Raw genomic sequence first — 19,278 nt, 5'->3', positions numbered from 1 at the left:
GCCTATGCTGCCAGTGGGAGAGGATCTGCATGAGTTGGGGAGGGGGTACATGGAAATATTTGAGCTTTCTGCTCATTTTTGCTGTGAGCTAAAAACTGCTATAAAAATAGACCCTATTTAGGAAAAAAAAAAAAAAAAAACCTCATGCATTAAAAATATTCAGGGTCCTGAATTTAAATCAGCTGCAAACTAATTTTCCTGAGTACACCAGGATAGAGAAGTTAATAACTCACAGTTTTTAAAAGCCCTTGCTCAAAGACAACAGGGCTCCATAACTGATAATCCAACACCTCACCCCACACATACATAAATCAGTCTCCGAGTAACCATTATTTAAAAAGTTTGACTTTCATCTAAAAATTGACATTTTAGAAGTATTTTGTGAATCAGGCACGATGCCAAGAAATGCTATTTAACAATTAACTAATCCTCATCTCAACACTCAAATTGGTCCTCAATAGATTTGTCCCACTCAGCAATTTCTCTGAGGGATTCTTTGAGTTCTCAAGGAGAAATCAGAACTAAGCCGTGTCCTTGCCCTCTGTCCTGAGCCGATCAAATACGTGGACACTGCACAAAACCACTGGAGACAGAATGTTCACCAAGATGACTGGAGAAGCAACTGCAGACTAGAAATCCTTCTTCTGCTGGGCTTTATACTGTCTCAGGACCCGCTGGCTATGCCCTCCAGATAATCCCATCATCCTAACCTAATCACCGATCCCGTCCCCCAGATTGGATGGAATGTTTTATAGGTGTTTACCATTACTTTATACGTTCCACTTTTTTCTCAAATGAGAAAAAACATCTGAAACAACGTGCTACAATTAGGTTTTGCCAATTTCTATAATATTTTAAACCACAGCTTCCCTGGTGGCACTAGTGGTACAAAACCTGACTGCCAGTGCTGGAGACCTAAGAGCCGAGGGTTCGATCCCTGGGTCGGGAAGATTCCAGGGAGTAGGAAATGGCTGCCGCTGCTGCGGCTAAGTCGGTTCAGTCGTGTCTAACAGTACAACCACAAATAAGGCTCCTAATCTCACGAGAAGACGGCATAACCCAATCAACCAATAGGAACAAGCCACGCCCCCTGAGGTTCTAATAAAAGGCTGGTTCATCCCTCCAGTGGACACGTCTCACTCCGAACCTCTCTGAGAGCAGGCACGTCGTTTGGAGCTCCAGATGGAATCCGGCACAGAAGACCGGCACCCCAACAGCCCTTCCATGGAACAACCCACTGACCAGAACCCATCTCAACAAGACTCCTTTGAAGAAAAGAGCTCTGATGTGGAGGAGAAACTCTCTGAAGGGAAAGGCAAAATAGTCTCTTCCCAACTCCAACAGAACTCCGTGGAAGAAAGGGGCTCAGATGGGGAGGAGAAACGATCCGAAGAAAAAGGCAAGACCTCTTTCCACTTAGACAGCCACGTCCAGAGGCCAGATAGGAACCTGAGCTGTTGGTCTGGGGTGGAAAGGAGGAATGGAATCAGGGACATCTAATTTGTGGGTATTTTATTTGGAGATTGGTGATAGGAGCCGAACCCTAGTCCTATGAGGGCTCTGAGTACTGTGGCGATGATCCCCAAGAACCGTATTGCTCCAGTTCATATAGGATGCGTCTGCAGGGCCTCAGTTGAGAGATTTGCCCCAAAATACGGGCGAGGGATGGACTAAACACTTCAGTGTCCCCCAAGGTGGGCAGTCATTTAATTCCCCCTTTTTTCCAGGATCAGAGCCCGAGATGGATGAGAAAGATAATTCGAAGGAAAACGAGACCCAAGACAGAAACAGACACACTGCTCCTTCAGGTAAGACTTAATTTTTCTGGAGAAGAGGGACAGGACAGGGGGTACCCCAGTCTCGCTGAGCAGGGAACTAGGTGAGCTTTGGCCGCCAGGCCTTGCCCATCCTGAACTCTAGGATGCGTAGCGGGCAAACCAGCTTTTGTTGCGATCTTGGCTTCTTGTGTGTCGGGGATCAGCTAGATTGCCAAGGCACGGGTTGCAAGCAGTCACTCAAAACTCTCACCTGATCCACAGATTCAGAACGCGGTTCCAGTTCCGAGAGTTCCAGAAAGCGGAAGATGGATTCCAGGAACCGCACCTGCGATGGAACAGGTAGGATCTTGCTTTTGGGTCTCGAGGTGTGTGAAGAGAAAGCAGGTGACCTGTCCAGTGCGTGGGCACAAAGGGGGTTGTCCAATGGCTGAAGGCATTTGGAAACTCTGGGATCCCTGGAGCATTTGAGCGCCCAAGATGGGTGTAGCATCATCTCGTTCTAGAGCTGAGGGTGTGGCGCAGGAGAGGTGGGGTGTACCTGAAGGCACGTGGTGAGATCCCTGGGATGGGGGGTCCTTGGGAATTGATGTGGCAGGTCTCTCACCCGCATGCTTTGTCCGTAGGGGCCTCTCCAGATGAACCCAGTGTGACTTCGGAAAACAAGAAACGGAAGGTGCTTGAGTCTGGCCGCAGCAGCTCCAGCGAAAAGACCCGGGCTCCTCGCTCCAGAAGACCCCACCCGAAGCGCCCTGGGCGCAGTCGGCGGCCCAGATCCAGGTCCCCCGAAGACCAGTTGCCTCCACTACGAAAAAGCCTCGTGACCTCCCTGCGCTATATGTCCGAGGCCATTTATCAGAGCATAGTCCACATGCACAAGCAGCCGGGATATTCCCCGCAGTGCTGGCAGCAGCTGGCCCAGCTCCGGGGGCCTCTGTGGGCCGCGGCGCAGACCATATACACCATGGCCAACCAGGCGGCCTGTGCCTTCCCTGCTGAGGGCTGGCTCTCTCCGGCCCCAGCGCAGGGTACCCTGCGGCCAACCAAGGATGGAGTAGAAGGGCCGAGCTCTGAGGCCAGTCCACCTCTTCGGCGTCAGAAGAAGCTTGATTTGAGCCAGGGGGACCCAAGCCTACTCAGCAGAGACCACAGCTCTGACAGAGCCAAACCTTGAAACCCCCTAGATTCTCCAAAATGACCAGCAGGGCCGATTGTTCGTCACAAACCCGGGGTGGTGATAGGAAAGGAACTTGAAAAATGGACTCAGAATGTGAAATCTGGGTTTCCTTGAGGATTCAGATTACAGAGTTTAAAATTCATGCTAGACAATGCATGCACTTTGAGTATCTTGGAAAAACCAAGTTGGTGTATTAATAACCACCACCTTTCCCACCTACCTGCCTCTTTCCCCCTGCCCCCCCTACCCCACCCCACCAACTCCCAGGCCCCTTGCCTCTCTGGAGGGCTAAAGCTGAGGTGCATGTACCACACTGGCATTATTTTATAATGAGAGCAAGTATCAGGATGTAATTCACATGTATTTGCACACTTTGAAGTGTAGAACTGAAAACATATTCATATCCTTTTTTTTTTTTTTCCTGAAAAAGCACTAGATCTTTCCTCATTCACCTCCAGGCCATGGAGGCAGATACTCACAAAGCTTTAATAAGAATCTGTCTTGGGAAATGTTTACAGTTTTCAGTTTGATGAAAGATGGTGATGCCACCATGTGGCATATTTTTGTTTAATTTAGATATTAAACATATTTTTGTTTAATTTAGGTAAAACCTAAGTCAAGATATATGAAAAGGTTTCTTGACCTTTTGTATTTATTCTTATGTACCTACTTTTAGATTTCTCCTGCTTCATAGATTTCAATTTGCCATGGTTTCATAGAGGATATTAAATCTCATATATATATTGTTGTTGGCTTTATATATTATTGTATTTAATTCCGTATAGTTTTGATTTGCACTTTACACTGGAATCGTATAGTCTCAGCATATAAATGTATATAATTTTTATGTAACAAAAATGAAATTAAAGTTTCAGAAATTTATTTTAGCCTTTGTCATCTTATTTCCATATCACTTAGTAACCAAGTAAACAGTAATGTTTTGGGGGAAGGAAATGGCAACCTACTCAAGTACTCTTGCCTGGGAAATCCCATGGACAGAGGAGCCTGAGGACTGCAAGAGTCAGACACAACTTAGCGACTAAACCACCACCATGGTGATGGAAGTTAACTATAAGTATAATGGTAATAAAAAAAACAGTGATAACACAGAGACACACACAGACATTCACAAAGCTCAAATATATCCACATTGTTAGGCAACAGAGCTCTAGAACTTTCTTCACCTTGAAAAATTGAAACTCTGTACCTATTAAATTACTCTCTGGGTCTCCCTCCCCTCAGTCCCCAGTAACTACCATCCTACTATTTCTGTAACTATGAATTTGACTACTCTAGATATTTCGGTAAGTGAAATCATATGATACTTGTGTTATTGTGACTGGCATAGTTTGCTCAGCATAATGTCCTCAAGGTGCATCCATTCTGTAGCATGTGACAAGATTTCCTTTCTTTCCAAGGCTGAATACTATCCATTTGTATGTTTCTGTCACTCAGCATAATGCCTTTGGTATTCAGTTATGTTTTTACACAGAGTAAGAGTTTATTATTTTTCATTGCTGACTGCCATTCAGTTTTACAGATTGACTAGTGGTTGTTTATCCACCATTTGTCGGACATTTGGGTTCCTTCCAGTTTTGGGGCGTGCGTGTGCGATAAGTTGCTTCAGCCGAGTCCAACTCTTTGTGACCCCGTGGTCTGTAGCCTGCCAGGCTCCTCTGTCCATGGGATTCTCCAGGCAAGAACCCTGGAATGGTTTGCCCTGCTCTCTTCCAGGGGATCTCCCTAACCCAGGAATCAAACCCGCATCTCTTGCATCTCCTGCATTGGCAAGCAGGTTCTTTACCACCAGGGAAGCCCTCTGTTTTAGAGACAACGTAATTCTATAAACATGCCATGTAGGTCTGTTTTTGGTGATGTAAAATTTTTTATTTTCATGGGTAATATTTGAGATATTCTGCAAACTGTACCATTTATAGCATTCATTCTTTAGATTAAAATTTTAGATTCCATCTGAAATGAGGTCACAGTTTCACAAGCCATGGAGTGTTCACAAAACTTTTGAGCATTACCAATATACCATGAAACCCAAAATTTTCATGAAAGTTGCATCAGTAAACATCTGTCAAAACAGGAGAACAGAGATGCTACTGAATTAGTCCCATGTGAACAAATGGATGCTTTATCTGTTCCCTCTCCTGATGATCCTAGAAGAGACAGAATCCATTCATAAATTTTAGGAAAATTTATTCTGCTTCCAAGCATTTACCCAGATAGCCTAGGTTAACTGCAGAGTTGTCAGAATGGCTCTGGGGTAGTGTGGAGGGCAGCTGTGAAATTTCATCTTATCACTGTCACCCTGATCTAGATCAGGCTCTTGGAGTCAGTCACCCTACAATAAACTGATTCATTGATTACCTAAAGATCCTTGCCTCCCTGCTTTGGTTTCAAGATGCCTTCTTGTTTCATTGGGCTTTTCATTCCCTCTGACATCCAATATAATGCATTCACATGAGATCTAATCATGGGTGTCCATGGGAATTGACCTGGCAGGTCTCATCCACAAGACCGGAAGAGAAATTTATTTCCTATTTACTTTGCATTTTCATTTGATCACATATGTATCTGATATACAACTATAACTTGATCTTTGTCTTTCCCAAGCATTTTTAGAAATTCTAACACATACATACTTTTAACTCTAAATATTATTTTCTGTGAGTGCAAAATGTTTATATACATGTCTTTATGCTATCTAATTTTGTATCATGACTTTTCTCCCAATTGTTTTCAAGAAGATTTTCTTCTTACATATGTACCTCTAGTTCATTGAGCTTCACCACTGTGTAATATTCCAATTCTCTCATAACCTGGTTGGTTTTTCTGGGGTCCAAGCTCCTATTCCAAAATTTTGTATGGATCCCCCACTCAAAGTTGCCTTTTTAACATAATAACAAAAGCACGTCTGTCATTCAGGAAACTCCAATCTTGTTTTTTATTTTTAATTGAAGGGTAATTGATTTACAATATTGTATCAGTTTCTGCTGTAGAGCACAGTGTTCAGTTAGTGGAAATTCCAAAGGTTTTTGGAGTTTTCCACCAGAGCCTTGGACAAAGGAGATATGTTTATTCTCAACTGATAAATCATTCAGAAATATGCCAAAGTGCATAAGAAAAGTTAATAAGCAGCAAAACTACAGTGAAGATAACATTAATAGTTGATATTTGGGAAGTGGAAATTTCTATCGAAATGGTCTTATTCTTCAAATCCACTAGCCTGATACAAGTCAAAGAAAAAAAAAATTATACTGCACATATATATATATGGTTGAATTCCTTCCTAAAGCTTCTTTCTCAAGTGCCTGACTGTAGCCTACTCCTTGCACACAATCTCCAAAGGCGTCCCTTGGACAATGACATATTTAGGGTTGAAATTTTTCCTCACTTAGTTTCTGATGCCTCCAAATGAATGGGAAACAGAAGTTTAAATTATACTCTGGAGGGAAAGTGAAGTGAAAGTCGTTCAGTTGTGTTCGACTCTTTTCGACCCCATGGGCTATACAGTCCATGGAATTCTCCAGGCCAGAATACTGGAGTGGGTAGCCTTTCCCTTCTCCAGGGGATCTTCCCAACCCAGGGATGGAACCCAGGTCTCCTACATTGCAGGTGGATTCTTTACCAGCTGAGCCACAAGGGAAGCCCAGGAGGGAAGTGAGTATAAAATTGCACATTTCCCACATGCACAATTCTGCATTTCCTGTCACACTACCAGTGTCCATCACCTGCTCTAAAACTCAAGCTTTTGGTTAAGTAAATAAAAAGCTGTGGGACTTCCTTGGTGGGCCAATGGTTAAGAATCTGCCTTCCAATGCAGGGGACAAGGGTTCAATCCCTGATCAGGGAGGATTCCACATGCCACAGGGCAGCTAAGCCCCTGCACCACCACTACTAAGGCCAGAAAGGTCTAGATTTCAGGCTTGGCAACAACAGAAGCCACTGCAAGGAGAAGCCCACACAAGGAAACTACAGAAAAGCCTAAGGAGCAAGGAAGACCTAGCACAGTCAAAACTAAATAAATTTAAAATAAATAATCCTGGTGGCTCAGAGGGTAAAGAGTCTGCCTGCAATGCAGGGCACCCTGGTTCGATCCCCGGGTCCGGAAGATCCCCTGGAGAAGGAAATGGCAACCCACTCCAGTATCCTTGCCTGGAGAACCCCCATGGACAGCGGAACCTGTCCGGCTACAGTCCTTGGGATCGCAAAGTCGGAGACGACTGAGCAACTTCACTTTCACTTTCAAAAACGTGTGACTGCCTGAGGTCTCAAGTTCCGGGATCCAACCCCGCCCACAGCGCCAAGCCCCGCCCTAGGTCCAGGGCTCCTGCATCCTCGCTGCTCAGAGGATCCAGTTTCTTCATCTGCTGGCTCTTTCCACGTAAGTGGGTGCGGGGGTGGGGGAGAGTGAAAGTGTTAGTCGCTCAGTAGTGTCCGACTCTGCGACCCCATGGACTGCAGCCCACCACGTTTTTCTGTCCATGTTTCTCAACTTTCAGCTTCTAATAGAAGTGGACTGTGCATCTCTAATTCTGCACCGAGGCCTGGCTTCAAAGGACAGCATACAAGTGCGGAGGATCCAAAGTACAGAAACCTGTCCAGAGGGAAGAGGAGCAACCAGAAACTCCCAGGGGCCGGTCCGAGGACCAGATCAAGGACCACAGGCGGAGGACCCTCCATCCACCCGAAAGCCACAGCCCCGCCCCGCGGCGGCCCAGGCCCCGCCCCGCCCCAGTGAGCACGCGCAGTTCCCTGAAGAGCCGGAAGTGATTTCCGCGTAACAACGGGTACACTCGGAAGAGAAAGTCTTGGTTTCGTTGGTGACCGCGCTATGCGTTCTTCGGGCATCGCGGCCCCCGACCGGGGTTTCGGAGCGGCTCCCAGTAAGTTAAAACCCCTGAACGCGGCCGTCGCTCTCGCTCTGAGCCCTCTCATTTCGCCTGTTGCGGCGTCACCTGAAAACTTTTTCGGTCCCGGCAGTCTGGGCCCGGTTCCTGTTAAAATCGCTCTAAGGCAGACACCGGCCCCAACTTTCTGCCTTCGGTCCGTATAGACGCTGACCTCCTGTAGCGCTGTTTTCCTGCTCTGACTCCCTTTCTAACTTCTATCCGACTCCCGGCTCCCCTGCCCGACCTCACCCTCCTCGGCCCGATTTCGTTCTGACAAGTCCTCAGTCCTGGAGGATGGATCATCCTTGACCTCCCTCTAAGGAGAGCGGGAAGGGAATACTGAGGCAGAAGTTTCTGCAACTAGTGAGGCATCAGAAATACTGTGCAGGAAGAACGTCAGGTATTGCAACAGGGCGAGGCCAGTCTGTGGGAGGAGAAATAGAAAGAGAAGGAAACAAAATGATGCACAGGAAAGAGAGAAAGAAACGCAGAAATGGGCAAAGGAGAAGAGAAACAGAAGGATCCAGAGATATATACCGAGGAAAAAAAGCACATAGTGGTAGAGAAAGTGGGGGTACCCAAACCTAGGTGAGTATTGAGTAGATTGGGTATGGACTGTTAAGTTCTGAAGTAGTGAATTTGTGGCTGTACAACCTAATTTTTATAAAATTTGTTGACTTGTCTAAATTATGCAGAAGAGATGAGAGTTGCAAAACCAGGTGTTGGAATCAGATAATAATTCTATTTGCAGTCCGTTTTCAACCAGAAGGCTTACCTCAGTCACTTCTAGGTCCTCCTCCGAGAAATGGAAGACAAATTTCTTTCACCACATGGTGCTTTTGTTTAAATGACTATTTTAAAAATTAACTTACTTATTTTTGTTTTTGGCTGTGCTGGGTCTTCCTTGGTTGCAAGGGCTTTCTCTAGTTTTGGCAAGCAGGGGCTACTCTTACTCATGGTGCACTGGACTTCTCATTGCAGTGGCTTTTCTTGTTGCAGAGCACAGGCTTTAGAGCTTGCGGGCTTCAGAAGTTGCAGCACATGATCTCAGTAGTTGTGCGCACCACCTTAGGTGCCCTGAGACATGTGGGATCCTCCTGGACCATAGATTAAACCCATATCCCCAGCACTGGCAGGCAGACTCCCAAACACTAGACCACCAAGGAAGCTGCTAAAATGGCCATTGTTAACGGTACTGCTTTCCTCTCCTTTAAATTTACAGATTATTTTCCCTCTTAATTTGATTGTTCACATTATGAGGTTTATGTGCTTTATATCCTAACTTGGAGCTCTTCTGTGATGTCTGGTAAATAACTTTACAGTATTTCACTAGGCCTGTGGTTATGAATGTTGATAATCTTTTAAAACTCAAAACCTAGATTCACCAGTTACTTTGGTATTTAACAACTTTATTCTTCCCTTAAAAGATCTACTAAGTTAGTGAGCTCTGAGCTGAAGTCTCCAGCTAAGAATTGAATAGATGTTCCTCGCTCATCCCCTTCATCCTTTTTCTGCAGATGTTGAAGGATGGGCTGGATTGATGTGGCTTGCATTTTTTGTTCTGTTTTTTTCTACAGTAGAGGAATAAAATGTTTGTCTTTCATTAAACCCTGAAAAAGAAGCCTCTCTAGCTTAGAAATAAATAGGTAATCTGCAAATAGGATAAACTCTTTCTACTTAAACCTATAAAAGTGTAAGGCTACCACTTACACTCAGTTCTGCTCACTCAACTCAGACTTCTTCAAAGTAACTTGGTAAATCCCTTCCCCTGTGAGACGCGTGCACCACCTGTAACATGGAGAAGTAAAGTAGACCCGGTTTTCTGAGTCTGAGCAAATGAGATCCTCTGAGAGAAATAATTTACAAAGTTGGTCTTGTTTTTGCATCTGGTGGTTTTCTGGGATGAGTGGCCAGTTACAATGAGAATTTGAAAAGTGCTGCAGTCCTCCAACAATTATGAAAAACTTAAGGGCAGAGGGCATAGGCCCAGAGATAAAGACATAACTTTTCTCTTAGCTTGTGTCTATCTCTGTATCATAACATGAAGTCTTTTTCTTAAGACTTATTGTGATCATTTCATAATGTTTGAAAATGTCAAATCCCTCTGTAGTATTCTCAAAACTAACATAGTATTGTACATCAATTATATTTCAACAAAATAGAAAAAAAAAGTGACTGTGTTGTTCTTCTTCAGTTGCTCAGTCATGTCTGACTCTTTGCGACTCCAAGGACGGTAGCCCAGCAGGCTCCTCTGTCCATGGGATTCTCCAGGCAAGAATGCTGGACTGGGATGCCATTTCCTTCTCCAGAGGATCTTGACCCTGGGATGGAACCCACTTCTCCTGCATTGGCAGGCAGATTCTTTACCACTGAGCCATCAGTGAAGCCCTAGTGTGGCTTTAGAATAATTGTTGAATTATAGTCTTCACGTAAACATTGGAGCACAGTAACTAAGTGCAAAAAACAGTATTTATTGGTTTATGACATTTGTCGTAAAAAAATATAAAGGATATTTTACTGAAGGCAGAGATTATGAACAAAAAATTAAGCAGGCGAGAATACTGGAGTGGGTTGCCATGCCCTCCTCCAGGGGATCTTCCTGACCCAGGGATCGAACCTGGGTCTCCTGTATTGCAGGCAGATTCTTTACTGTCTGAGTCACCAAGGAAGCCCAGATTGTTGGATGGATAAGCATCTTATCCTGCATCAGCCAGTCCTTGGATGCTGGCTGCCCAGGAAGGAGCCAGAAACCGGGAGGAGACAGTTTCCTTTGGCTGAATGTCATATGGACAAAGGACGGTGCAGTTGCAGCAGAGTGAGGGTTCCAGCAGGAGAAGGGGTTGAAAAAAGGGGTGAAAACTCACATATTGGTCTCCTGATAGGAGTTCATTGTCTCCGATCCCTCCAGTCACTGGGGACCTTCTTTACCCCAGAGGAAGTTTCTTTGTGTGTGGATACTTGTGGCAGGGGAGGGAGGTTTGTTGATTCTAAACATTAAAAGATGTGTTTTTGGTTTTTTTTTTTGTCACACAGAATAATCTTACCTGAGAAAGAAGCTCAGAGGAAGAGGAAAGAAAGGAGAAGGGATGGCCCTTTCCCAGGTAAAAGTCATATTCTTTGTTGATGTTAACTCTTTCCTAAAATGACATGAATTGGACTTGTTAAACTTCTCTATGAAGTTTCCTGCCTAAAATATTTAATCACACACAGGGCCTTCCCTGAATCTCCTCTCATCTCCCTGCAGATTTCCTCCTCAGTGTGACTTAGTGACCTTGCATTTGGGAAGAGGGTCCTTTTAGGCGATCCTCCTATGAAAGGTTTTGTACTCAGACGTGGATTGGAAGTAGGAGTAGGCTCTGTGGTGTCAGTGAGGTAGGCCACTAAGGATTGTTCAGAGAACCCTTCTGCAAGCCCTTTCAGCTCCATGTAAACCAGGGTCAAAGAGACTACATATGATAAGTGATGTTCCAATGCTCACAATACCTGAAGTCTGAAAGGAAGACTTATATGGGGAAACGCGCTTTTGAAGGCATTTGAAGTTGAGTGAATCATTGTGTTTCTGACTCTAAAATATCAGTACTTTAAAATGGGAAGTTCCAAAATGGAAACAGGATGTAGAAGAGGGTGTTTTAGTACATGTGCTGTGCTAAGTTGCTTCAGTTGTGTCCAACTCTTTGCGACCCCATGGACTGTAGCTGCCAGGCTCCTCTGTCCATGTCCTCCAGGCAAAAATACCAGAGTGGGTTGCCATTTCCTTCTCCAGGGGATCTTCCCAATCCAGGGATTGAACCCGAGTCTCTTATGTCTCCTGCATTGGCAGGTGGATTCTTTACCACTAGTGCCACCTGGGAAGTCTTGTTTTAGTACATAATTAGTTGTAAAAAATGGAATTAACTTAATTGCCTGACAGGAAAAGCTCTATATATAATTCATACCACATTCATGGCTGAAAGACCCAGGTATTCCAATGGGGGCTCTCATGTAGCAGGTGTTTTCGATTAAAATGGTTATAATTCAGCCAAGACATAGGAGCAGAACTTTGTGCCATCAGAAAGCCTGGAGCCATGATCTGATTCTACCATTATAGTTGTTCAGTGTTGTATATTGCTAAAAAAAGAATGCTAACCATCGTCTGAGCCTTCAGCAAGTTATAGTCATAACATCAGGGATCACAGATCATCATAACAAATAGTGTTATTTTTTTTTGTATTAAACATCTCATGTATATACACTTGTGATTCAACTCCACATAGCGATGCAGATTAGAGGCTTAAGTAAAATATCCCTTTCTCTGTCACGTCTTCCAGCATCACTTAATGTCTCCATCAGGAACAACTCTTTGTTCTCAACCCAAATCTTAATAAAAATGCATCTTATATTGTAATGTGATTTTAGAAAATATTTTTTGGTAAATGTTTTCTTATGATATTTATTCTGCAAGTTTAAATTTTCACAAGCCATACATGTTGGAGTTATTTTCACTTTAGTAAACATAGAGGTGATTTTCCTTTTTACATCCTCATTGGATCATTCTCTTCATGAAGACACAAGGGTTTCACATTTGTGACTGTTATAAAAGATTTCACAGTGGCTGCTTTTGAGCAGGCCGGCTTCAGTACAGATGCCTAAGGATTTCTCCAGATTGAGCAGCTTAAGCATGTTATTGTTGTTGTAGTTGTTTAGTCACTAAGTTGTGTTCAACTCTTTTGCGATTCTGTGGACTGTAGCCTGCCAGGCTTCTCTGTCCATGGGATTCTCCAGGCAAGAATACTGGAGCAGGTTGCCATTTCTTTCACCAGAGCTTAAGCATGATTACTGCATTAATGATGGTGTTTGTAAAGAAGAACAGAATTTGCAAGTTCTAAGTAAAGATTTTAAATCAACCATCTTAAACATCCTTAGAGAGCTACGGGAAGCCATGGACAAAGAACTAAAGGAAAGTGGGAGAACTGTGTTTAAACGAATAAAAAATATTAAAGGGTCTTCCTTGGTGGTCCAGTGGTTAAGACTCTGCAGTTCCCTGTAGGGGGCACAGGTTCAATCTCTGGTTGGGGAACTAAAATTTAAGATCCCACATACCACAAGGTGCAGCCAAAAAAAAAAAAAAAAAAGGTTAAAAATAGGTATTTGCACATATACTTGTATGTGAAAGTTCCAGCAGAACTGTTAAAATTAGGAAAGAAGTGGTAACAAACTAAATGGCCATCAGGATGAGTGGATATATAAAACGTGTTGTAGTCATAGAATTCAATTATTCAGCCCTGAAAAAGGAATACTTTAGGAATGTAGTACTGATGCCATATCATGGATAAATTGAAAAAACCATTGTAAGTGGAAGAAGCCACACAGAAAAGCTCACATTTCGTACCATTGCATTTATATGAAAATATCACAAGTAGGTAAATGCATAATGACAGTAAGCATTATGGTATACAGGGATGGGGGGCAAAGAGGAACGGGAAGAGATTGTTAAATGGGTAAATTTCCTTTAACGATGATATGATGTTTTTGAACTAGATAGGCAAGTGTTTGTTCAACATTGTGAGGGTACTAAATGCCGCTCACTGAATGGTACCTTACAATATCTACCTTTATGTTACACGAATTTCACCTCAGTTTAAAAAAATTTGAGAAAAGTAACTTGCTCAAAATTGTCTTACAGATCAGTCAGGACATTCGCTCCAGCCAAGTCAATCCTTACACGTTTGTTTCTGTAATTTTGTCAGACTCGGAGCTTGCTCCTTGTCCACTTGGCGAAATGTGCTTTCCTTTCAGGGACTATTTACATTCAAGGATGTGGCCATTGAATTTTCTCAGGAGGAGTGGGAATGCCTGGCCCCTTCTCAGAGGGCCCTCTACAGGGATGTGATGCTGGAGACCTACAGGAACCTGGTCTCCCTGGGTGATGATAACTTCTCTCCGGAAGGTGGTAACTAGTTCTATGTATCTTTTGAGTTTTCCCTTCTGAGTCTCAAACTTGGAATCCCCTGGCATGCTTGTTAAAGTTTCAAATCCCTGTTCTTAAGAGAGTGATTGAAGCTGTTTGGATTCAGAATGAAAAGGCTTCATGACATGGCTTATCATCTATAACTTCTCATTTTGTTAGAAGTTGGGCGTTTGTGCTTAATCAGTGGTGGTTGCAGAATATTAGTAGTCAGAAAGCATTACAGCACATTTTTTCAAAACATCTCATTCTGTGCTTCCACCTTTGTGTTTTTGATTCAGTAGTTCTTAAAAGTTAATTAGATAATTTGCACGCCGTGCTGTGGTGTGCTTAGTGGCTCAGTTGTGTCTGACTCTTTGCGACCCCATGGGATTTTCCAGGCAGGAATACTGAAGTGGGTTGCTATCCCCTCCAGGGGATCTCCCCAACCCAGGGATCAAATCCAGGTCTCCCACATTGCAGGCAGATTCTTTACCATCTGAGCCACCAGGGAAGCCCATGAATACCAGAGTTGGTAGCCTATCCGTTCTGCAGTGGATTTTCCTGACCCTACTTAATCTAAAACTTCAGGAGGCAGTCAGTTGACTAATTTTTATGATACATTTCTAGACCCATCTATAATTTTCTTTCTTAGCTGAACAAAAAGCTGGGCATGTGTTCTGTAATAGCCTAGCATGTCATGTCCCATTTTACTTTATGAATTGAAATCTCTTACAAGCTGAATGTTATCTTCATCTTAGAGCAAGGGAAAGAGCCCTGGACTTTGGAAGGCAAAGTGAAAATCGGGGAAAATCAGACAAGTATGAATAGATTGAGATGGGAATACAGATAGGAGCTCAAGTGGGCACAGAGTAAACTGCTCCATTAAATATTGCTTGGGAAATTCTCCTTAAGTGGGAATTATCTGTAGAAAAATAACAGTTTGTTTCTTAGCGGATCTCAAAGGAGATCCATCCCATACACTCAAACTTGTCACTCTCTTGTTCAAATATATAAAAGTTTAAACTCCATTCCACCATGATGCTGTGGCTCATTCAGAGCTGAGGAAGGGCTTTGTTGTGGCCTACAACATTATATTTTCTATTTTATAAAGGGACACCGCTGACCATTTTGATGCTTTAGTTTGAGAGGGACTGAGATGGCTCTCTCAAGAGTCATCTTTCCCCTTGATCTCTCTTGGTTTTCAATTAATACATATCAAGTTCTCTGTTGTCCTGACCCTAGGACTGTTTCATTTGTTCCCTTTCACATTTTATATCCTGGAGAGAACTTCTCAGAAGATAGACAAACTTCAGTAATTCTCAAAATATATTTCACTTTTCCTATAATATATTCCTTCTGGAATATATATTCTTCTGTTTTTATGGAAGAATCCTTTAGAATGCCAGAAACTGTTATTTGGCATAATTGTGGTTATTTATTAACTTAACCTGCTAGATTTATCATGGGTTGCATGCATGCATGCCTGCTAAGCTGCATCAGTTGTGTCTGACTCTTTGCAACTCTATGAACTGTAGCCCACCAGGCTCCTCTGCCCATGGGGTTCTCTAGGCACGCATACTGGAGTGAGTTGCCAAGCCCTCCTCCAGGGGATCTTCCTGACCCAGTAATCAAACCCACATCACTTATGTCTCCTGCATTGGCATGTGGGTTCTTTACCACTAGCGCCACCTGGGAAACCCATTGTGATATATAAACTTTTTAAAATATTTTTTTTCTTATATCATATTGCCACATGCTATTAAACACATTTTTTGTATAATTATGTAATTCAATATATTTATTTTCCAGATTATCTTATAGGAATCCTTTCTGCTGGATTTGCAATTAACAAATTATCACCAAGAGAGAACATTAATTTAGTAGAATTATATGGAAATGAAAACCATGGCATCAAGGATTTTGACCTCAAGGAAGTCTGTGAAAATATGCAGAAGAATGAGAGTGAGTGGGGATATGATGCAAGAAATGACAAAAAAGTGCTTTTGACCCATAACAAAAATCTCAGTCAGAGAGAAGATCAGAATAATAAATCCTTAATTAATTTTCCTCAGAGTGTTTCTGTAAGAAGTAATACATATGAATATTTCATGCATGACAAGCCATTCATAAGAAGTTGGTTAACAGTGAAAAATAACATGAGCATTGCTGGAAGCAAAGATATGAAGTATTTGGACAATAGAACTGGAGCAAGGCTGCAGGCGCAGGTGGCTGAACTGCAGAGATTTCCAACTGAGGAGAAAATGTATAGAGGCCCTCAAGTTGAGAAGTCAGTTAACAATGGTTCCTCAGTTTCCCCACTTCACAGAATTCCTCCTACTGTGGAACCTACTGTGTTACCCACACAACACAGGAGAACACACACTGAAGAAAAATCTTACAACTGTAATGACTGTGGGAAGGCTTTTAGCAAAAGCTCAAACCTCAGAAATCACAAGAGAATCCATTCTGGACAGAAACCTTACAAATGTAATGTGTGTGGCAAAGCCTTTAACCAGGGTTCTAATCTCACTACACATCAGAGAGTGCACACAGGAGAGAAACCATATAAATGTGATGTCTGTGGCAAGGTCTTTAGTAGAAACTCACACCTTGAAAATCATCAGAGGATGCACACTGGAGAGAAACCTTACAAATGTAGTGAATGTGGTAAGGCCTTTATCCAGCATTCACTCCTTTGGAGTCATGAGAAAATGCACAGTGGTGAGAAACCTTACAAATGTAATGAATGTGGCAAAGCATTTGCCGAGCGGTCAAGCCTTAACAAACACAAGAACATCCATACTGGAGAGAAACCGTACAAGTGTACTGTGTGTGGCAAAGCCTTTACCATGAGATCAAATCTTACTCAGCACGAGACAATCCATACTGGAGAGAAACCTTACAGATGTAGTGAGTGTGGCAGAGCTTTTACCCAATTTTCACGCCTTACTCGACATCAGAAAATGCACACTGGAGAGAAACCACACAAGTGTAATGTGTGTGGTAAGGCCTTTATTGAACTTTCACAACTTTGGGGTCATGAGAGAATTCATACTGGAGAGAAACCACACAAATGTAATGTGTGTGGCAAAAGGTTTACCCAGCGTTCAAGCCTTATGGCACATCAGAGAATTCATACAGGAGAAAAATCTCACAAATGTAAAGACTGTGATAAGGCCTTTATCCAACGTTCCCAACTTTGGGGTCATGAGAGAACTCACACTGGAGAGAAACCTTACAAATGTAATGAGTGTGGCAAAGCTTTCACAATGCGTTCATACCTTACTCAACATAAAACCATCCATACTGGAGAGAAACCTTACAAATGTCATGAATGTGGCAAAGCTTATACCCAGTTTGCAAGCCTTACTAGGCATCAAAAAAGGCATACTGAAAACAGACATAAATCCAACACATGTGGCAGTGCTTTTATTCAGAACTTGAGCTTTGGGGATCATCCAACAATTCATAGTAGAAAGAAACCTTAAAATGTAATGCCTGACACAAAACTTGTGCAAGTATTCAAGCCCTACTCAGGTTGAGAGACTCCATCATGGAGGAGGAGACTTACAGATGGCCAAAAGGTACATGATACGATGCACAGCATCACTAATCATCGGGGAAATTCAAGTCAAAACCACAATGAGATATCACCTCACACCTGTCAGAATGGGCTGGCATCAAAAAGACAAGTCACAGTGTTGGTGAAGATGAGAAGAGGGAACCCTCAAGCACTTTTGGTAGGATTGTAAATTGGTAGCTACTATGGCAAACTATGGCCACTCCTCAAAAAATTAAAAATAGAGCTGCCATTTAATCTGGCAATTGCACATCTGGGCATTTACCTAGAGAAAACAAAAATGCTTATTCAAAAAATATATGAACTTCATTGTTCATTGTACCATTATTTATAATAGCCAAGGGACTTACCTGGTAGTCCAGTGGCTTAGAATCCGCAATTCCATTGCAGGAGGTGTGGGTTCAATTCCTGGTCAGGGAGGTAATCCCACATGCCTTGAGGCCAAAAGAACAAAACATAAAACAGAAAGAATATTGTAACAGATTCAATAAAGACTTTAAAAATGTTCCACATAAAAAAAAAATTTTTTTTAAGTAGCCAAGGTAAGAAACCTACCAAAAGTCCACCAATAGATGAATCAATAAAGAAAATAGATAAAGGGAAAAATATATATATATACATATACACACACATCCACATATATACACACATATAGTAGAATATTAGTTGTGAAGAAAAACCAAAATCTTGCCATTTCCAGTAACATACACAATTCTACAGGGTATTTGGGTGCAATAAGTCAGAGAATGACACAGCACGTGATTTCACTTATATGTGGAATTTAGAAAACAAAAGGAAAATAGTCTCATACATAGAACAAATAATGGTTGCCAGAAGGGCAGGTGTGTGTGAAGTGAAAGAAAGTGAAAAAGTGAAAGTAAAAGTCTCTCAGTCACATCCGACTTTGCAACTCCATGGACTGTAGCACACCAGGCTTCTCCGTCTGTGGAATTTTCCAGGCAAGGATACTGGAGTGGGTTGCCATTTCCTTTTCCAGGGGATCTTCCCAATCCAGGGATGGAACCCTGGCCTCCTGCACTTCAGGCCGACTCTTTACTGTCTGAGCCACCAGGGAGGCCCTTGTGTGTGAAGTAGGAAAGGTTTAAGAGGTACAGGTCTACAGTTACATAATGAAGTGTAGGGTGTAATATACAAAATAAGGAGTATAGTCAGTGATAATAACTTTGTACTGGGACAGATGGCTACTAGATTTACTGGGGTGATTAGTTCATCCTGTATGCAGTTGTTAAAATAGTTACGTGGTACACCTGGAACATAATATTGAATTATCCACTGCATGTGTGCATGCTAAGTAACTTCAGGGATGGCATATGTGGGAGAAAAAAATGGAGGTGGAACAATGGTCTCCCTGTGTTTTGAAGGGGAATAGCTACTGTATATATAAAATATTCAAAATTAGTCTCATTTTGGGAAACCGAAGAGACAGTGTTACAGAGGACAGTCATCAAAAGAATCAGAGTAGTGTATCTGCGAAGGCTGTGGATTTGGCCTCTAGAGTTGCATTTTGATACCATTTTGTTTATTAGAATGTATCATACTTCTCATATCCAAATGAATAAAGTGTAATCTTTTTTTTTTACAGTGTTAGTTGCTCAGTCGTGTCTGATTCTTTGCGACCCCATGGACCATAGCCCGCCAGGCTCCTCTGTCTATGGGATTTTCCAGGCAAGGATATTGGAGGGGGTAGCCATTCCCTTCTCCAGGAGATCTTCCCAACCCAGGGATTGAACCCAGGTCTCCTGCAGTGTGAGACAGATTCTTTACCACCTGAGCCAGTAAGGAAACCCAATCTGTTTTGTAATCCTTAGTGAATCATGTGCCTTCTATTAATGCAAGCATATCCCACTGCATTGGGGGCTTCATAATAATGACCCTTAAGTATACATCATCATGTTTCT

General features: G+C 42.7%; 2 protein-coding genes across 6 annotated transcripts; both read left to right on the top strand.

Moving 5' to 3' along the window:
* Nucleotides 1–1,101: 1,101 nt before the first annotated feature.
* Nucleotides 1,102–3,834, top strand: LOC147354503 (uncharacterized). Of its 2 annotated transcripts, none has more exons than XR_015146475.1 (4): nucleotides 1,102–1,399; nucleotides 1,728–1,808; nucleotides 2,040–2,305; nucleotides 2,402–2,540. XR_015146475.1 is itself a non-coding variant. In XM_086354347.1 (4 exons), the coding sequence occupies exons 1-4, from the start codon at nucleotides 1,183–1,185 to the stop codon at nucleotides 2,947–2,949; spliced, it is 924 nt and encodes a 307-aa protein (XP_086210473.1). In that variant the 5' UTR covers nucleotides 1,102–1,182; the 3' UTR covers nucleotides 2,950–3,834. The 2 variants fall into 2 exon arrangements, 1 of the variants encoding a protein (XP_086210473.1); XM_086354347.1 differs by having other exon boundaries at nucleotides 2,040–2,117; nucleotides 2,402–3,834.
* A 3,940-nt stretch (nucleotides 3,835–7,774) lies between these two features.
* On the top strand, nucleotides 7,775–18,967 carry LOC147354502 (uncharacterized). 4 transcript variants are annotated; one of them, XM_086354300.1, is made up of 4 exons: nucleotides 7,775–7,847; nucleotides 10,887–10,954; nucleotides 13,671–13,779; nucleotides 15,589–18,967. In XM_086354300.1, exons 2-4 carry the CDS (start codon nucleotides 10,940–10,942, stop codon nucleotides 17,265–17,267), a joined length of 1,803 nt encoding a protein of 600 aa, XP_086210426.1. In that variant the 5' UTR covers nucleotides 7,775–7,847; nucleotides 10,887–10,939; the 3' UTR covers nucleotides 17,268–18,967. The 4 variants fall into 4 exon arrangements, with proteins under 4 accessions (XP_086210426.1, XP_086210425.1, XP_086210424.1 ...); XM_086354299.1 differs by having other exon boundaries at nucleotides 13,629–13,779; XM_086354298.1 differs by having other exon boundaries at nucleotides 13,629–13,782.
* The last annotated feature ends 311 nt before the right edge of the window (nucleotides 18,968–19,278 follow it).

The sequence above is a fragment of the Bos grunniens genome, chromosome 18 (genome assembly GCF_055505025.1).
Source record: "Bos grunniens cultivar Pamir isolate PY7600 chromosome 18, Bosgru_T2T1.0, whole genome shotgun sequence".
Lineage (NCBI taxonomy): Eukaryota > Metazoa > Chordata > Mammalia > Artiodactyla > Bovidae > Bos > Bos grunniens.
Note: the sequence above shows the minus strand (reverse complement) of the source record. Positions and strands in the feature narration are given on the sequence as shown.

Coding starts and splice junctions, on each gene's coding strand:
- LOC147354502 (XM_086354298.1), top strand. Junction 13,783..15,588: donor TAACTTCTCTCCGGAAGGTG/GTAACTAGTTCT, acceptor TTTATTTTCCAG/ATTATCTTATAGGAATCCTT.
- LOC147354503 (XM_086354347.1), top strand. CDS start 1,183: ATGGAATCCGGCACAGAAGACCGGCACCCCAACAGCCCTTCCATGGAA. Junction 1,809..2,039: donor CAGACACACTGCTCCTTCAG/GTAAGACTTAAT, acceptor CCTGATCCACAG/ATTCAGAACGCGGTTCCAGT. Junction 2,118..2,401: donor CCGCACCTGCGATGGAACAG/GTAGGATCTTGC, acceptor CTTTGTCCGTAG/GGGCCTCTCCAGATGAACCC.